The 4,224-nt window shown below is 42.1% G+C and overlaps 1 protein-coding gene across 1 annotated transcript in view; it reads right to left on the bottom strand.

The window, feature by feature from the left end:
- Positions 1–196: 196 nt before the first annotated feature.
- The window catches only part of LOC116100329 (zinc finger protein 850-like), a 53,879-nt gene continuing 49,851 nt past the window's right edge, over positions 197–4,224 (bottom strand). Inside the window, exon 10 of the mRNA XM_031384144.1 lies at positions 197–3,960. Within this exon, the coding sequence (XP_031240004.1) occupies positions 1,850–3,960 (2,111 nt within the window). The 3' untranslated portion in view covers positions 197–1,849. The remainder of the gene's footprint in view (positions 3,961–4,224) is intronic.

Below are 4,224 nucleotides of genomic sequence, written 5' to 3'. Positions count from 1 at the left end.
TTGGCAGCACTTTTCTAAATTAAACTTAAAGTTTCTTAGCTCTTAGTATAGTGGGTTTTTAAAAAACCTTCATTGTGTTTATGGTGTGTGTATATGTGAGCACATAGATCAGAGGACAACCTCAACTGCTACCCCCCCCACTCCATTTTGAGACATGTTCACACAAATATCCACATAAAATAATCTGTAAAAAATCTCAGCATGAAGTAATATGGCTTTATTACAATAAAGATATATGAAAAATTCTCCATGTGGTAAAGTTCATAGATAACAATAATTTCAGAATGCCATGCACACAAGACACCTTTAAATGTCCTGTATGTACACTTACTCACAATTGCATAAGACATAGTACTAAGAGAGGTACCAGGAACTGCACTTGTACGACACCCGGGACTGAACTAAACATACATCTGCATCATTTGGAACTGTCATCCATCCACAAGAAACGCTCAAACAAGAAGCTAGCACCATCATCTCTTTCAATGCTCACCTCTTCCGTGACTTTTCATTTACCTTTATAACTGAAACTTTTCAAATGTAGGAATTATGCTAAATAAGCTTACAGATTCTCTGCAGGATTTCCTTTTCTTCCACAGGATATATACGTTATATAAATATATATTATAGATCTCATGGTAACGTAGGTTGGACATGATTTTCCTTTTCCTTTGAGTCAGTCTCATGAATTCCTGGTTGGCCTTGAATTCACTACATCGTCCAAGCATGACCCTCAGCTTCTGAGCACCAGCATCACAGGCGTATGCCACAGTGCCTGGTTATGCAGCTAGAGAGCAGACCCAGGGCTTCATGCATGCCAGGCATGCACTCTACCAACTGCACCACATCTCCAGCCCTCACAGAACTTTTTAAAATACAATTCTGAATTTTTAAAAATTTGTTTGGGCTTTTTGTGTTGTGTTAAAAAACAAACACTTCCAAGTTTCCCTAGAAAGTAAGTAATACACATATAAAAATCATGTCTCACATGTTACACATTAAATGTCACTGCAAATACTCTACAATAGAGCCATATGCCACTTTCCTTATGAGGCATCCTCACCATACATAACCCACAAGTAGAGTTTTTCCTAAATTAACAGCAATCACATCATGACTTTGAATGACAGACTGACAGACATGTTATTTTGCCAAAAGCTTTTTTTTTTTTTAAGAAATGAACTCAATGAGTTAGAAATTAGCTTTTCTTGTTTTTGTGTCACAAGATAACATAGTAGTGAAAAGTGTAAGCTCTTAGAAAAACATCTCAACATACTCATCTTCATGGGCTTCCTCAAATGTAAGGGCTGGGGATGCAGCTGAGAAACAAGAGTGTGTGTTCAGCACACACAGGCTCTGGGTTTCCTGCCTCAGGAAATCGTATAAATGTCCAGGTGTTGACCCAAGCTGACAGAGTAACTAAAATCACTTCAGACATTGTTGGGGCTCTGCACCAGTATGAACTTCCTGTCATATGAGAGGTGAGTCCAAGATAAAAGGTTTTCCACCTTTCTGGGATAGCCAGGGTTGCTTGCCAGGCTACACTCTCTAAAGCCGTGAATCTGAAAGGCATTTCCACATTCTTTTATGTCCCTTTTGAGGATTTACTATCCATATCTTATATCCAGTTTCCTCTCATGGATTTTCTCTCTTTGAGCAAGATGTGAACCCACAAAGTCTCCACATTGTTTACACTGTAGGATTTTCTACCCCATGGACTGACATGGACAGAGACTTGAGTTACAGCCGAAGGCTTCCCAAGATCTGTTACAGATTTCCCACCAATGTGGACATTCTAGTGCTGGGTAAGATTTGAGACCCAGAAATCGGCTTTTCCGAGTTCTCCACCTTAACTTAATTTTTCGTCAGGATAAATCTTCTGACACTGATTGAGCTGAGCCATGAGCAGAATCTTTCCAACACTCCTTAAGTTTATAAGATTGTTGACCAGTGTGAACTCTCTCATGTTTAATACCATCTGACTGCCAAGTAACGGCTTGTCTGCATTCATCATGTCCTTGGGCTGCTCGGCACTGTGAACTCTCTGATGTTTAATGAGATGTGACTGTTGAATAAAGGCCTTTCCACACTCACTACACTCATAGGGCCGCTCGCCAGTGTGGATCCTCTGGTGCCGGGCAAGGTCTGACGCAGAAGCAAATGCTTTCCAGCACTCCTGACATTTATACGGCTTTTCTCCAGTATGGAGTCTCTGATGTCGGGTTAGTTCTGAGCTGTATCTAAAGGCCTTTGGGCATTCCTTGCATTGAAAACGTTTCTCCCGAATATGAATTGTCTTGAGATCCGTATTGCGTGAACGCCAACTAAAGTCCTTACCCTTCTCCTTACAGTCATATGTTGTCTTAGCAGTCTGAAGTTGAGAACGTTCTGGATCATGAAGGACGGTCTCTCCGTATTCCTTACCTTCCCAGAATTGCTCACCCATATGAATCAGGGAATGTGGAGTGTGTTCTAAACCAGAACTGAAAGCCTTCTCTCCTTCATTGAATTCGTGTGATTTCTTACTATGAATTTTCTGATGTTGAGTCAGGTGTGCTCCTCGAGTGAAAGCTTTCCCACACTCCTTACACACATAAGGCTTCACACCAGTGTGAACTCTCTGATGCCGGCCAAGGTCAGATCTGCAAATAAAGCCCTTCCCACATTCCTTACACTTGTAGGGTTTTTCGCCAGTGTGAATCTTCTGATGTCGAGAGAGGTCTGAGGGGCAACGGAAGGCCTTTTCACAGTCCTTACATTTAAAGAGTTTTTCCCTGTTATGAATTTTTTTAAGACTACTAACGATGGAGCGCAGACTAAAGGCCTTGCCACATTCTTTACACTCGTACAGTTTCTTACCGGTGTGAACTGTCTCACACTGGGGAAATTCTGCGTCCGGAAAGAATGCCTTCCCGTTTTCCTTATCCTCAAAGAACTTCTCACCAATGTAAATTAACTGCCGCTGGGTATGATCTAAGGCAAAACTAAAGGAGTTTTTACATTCTTTACATTTATGCAATTTATCACCAGTATGAATCTTTCTATGTTGACTTAATTGTGACCCACACGTGAAGGCTTTCCCACACTCCTTGCATACGTAAGGTTTTTCACCTGTGTGGATTCTCTGATGTTTAATGAGATGTGACTGTTGGATGAAGGCCTTCCCACACTCACTACACTCATAGGGCTTCTCGCCAGTGTGGATCCTCTCGTGACGCGTCAGGTCTGAGCCACAGCTGAAGGCCTTCCCACATTCCCTACACTGATAGGGCTTTTCTCCAGTGTGAATCCGGTGATGGCGAGTCAGGTCTGAGCTGTAATTAAAGTACTTTCCACATTCCTTACATTCGTAAGACTTCTCGCCAGTATGAGTCCGAACATGGACACTGAGTAGTGAATGAAATCTGAAGGCTTTCCCACACTCCTTACATTTGAAAGGCTTTTCCCCAGTGTGAATTCTCTTGTGACCAGTGAGGCTAGAACGGAAGCTAAAAGCCTTGCCACACTCGTCACACTGAAATGCCTTCTTGCCGTCGTGAACTGCACGGTAGCGAGGAAGTTTAGTGCCAGGAGGAAGGGTCTTTCCGCATTTCTTATCTTCCTCGAATTTCTCACCTGTGTGAATGAACTGAAGTCGAGAGGGCTCTGGTGCAAAAGTAAAGGATTTCTCAGATTTAAGCTCCTTTGCTTTCTCTGCTGTACTCAGCCTTGGACACTGATTAAAAGCTGTAAGCAGATTCGGAAGGGGCGATCTGTCGTATGTGAGTGTCATCTGCTTGAGGTTTTCCTCCTGACTCTCATTTTGTGATGGATCCTGACCTTCGCCTTCCCAGTCGGCAGGACATGAGCCTTCAAGCCTGTGGTTTGGCTCCATTCCCGTTACCTTCCAGTGGGACAACCGACTCGCGCATGTGCTGCTTTTTCGTAGGACTTTCTTCATCTGCCACCCGGAATCTGTATCTGCAAGACGAGAATGCACACGTGTACTGTTTTATTATCCATAAAGGAAAAAAATGCCATCAAAAGCTAAGGTTAAAGTAAATCGCACGAGAAGTGGATGTCTTAACAAACAAAACAATAATAACAAACCCCCAAATTTGGACAATATTAAAAAGGACAAAATTCAACAGAAATTTCAGAGAGCTAATTTAAAAAGGTGTCTTCATAGAACGAATTGGGTAGAGTGCCTTCAGTTTCTATTTTGTTGAATAGTTTGAGGAGTAT

Source organism: Mastomys coucha, unplaced genomic scaffold (assembly GCF_008632895.1).
Source record: "Mastomys coucha isolate ucsf_1 unplaced genomic scaffold, UCSF_Mcou_1 pScaffold21, whole genome shotgun sequence".
NCBI lineage: Eukaryota > Metazoa > Chordata > Mammalia > Rodentia > Muridae > Mastomys > Mastomys coucha.
This window is presented reverse-complemented; position numbering and strand designations above follow the sequence as displayed.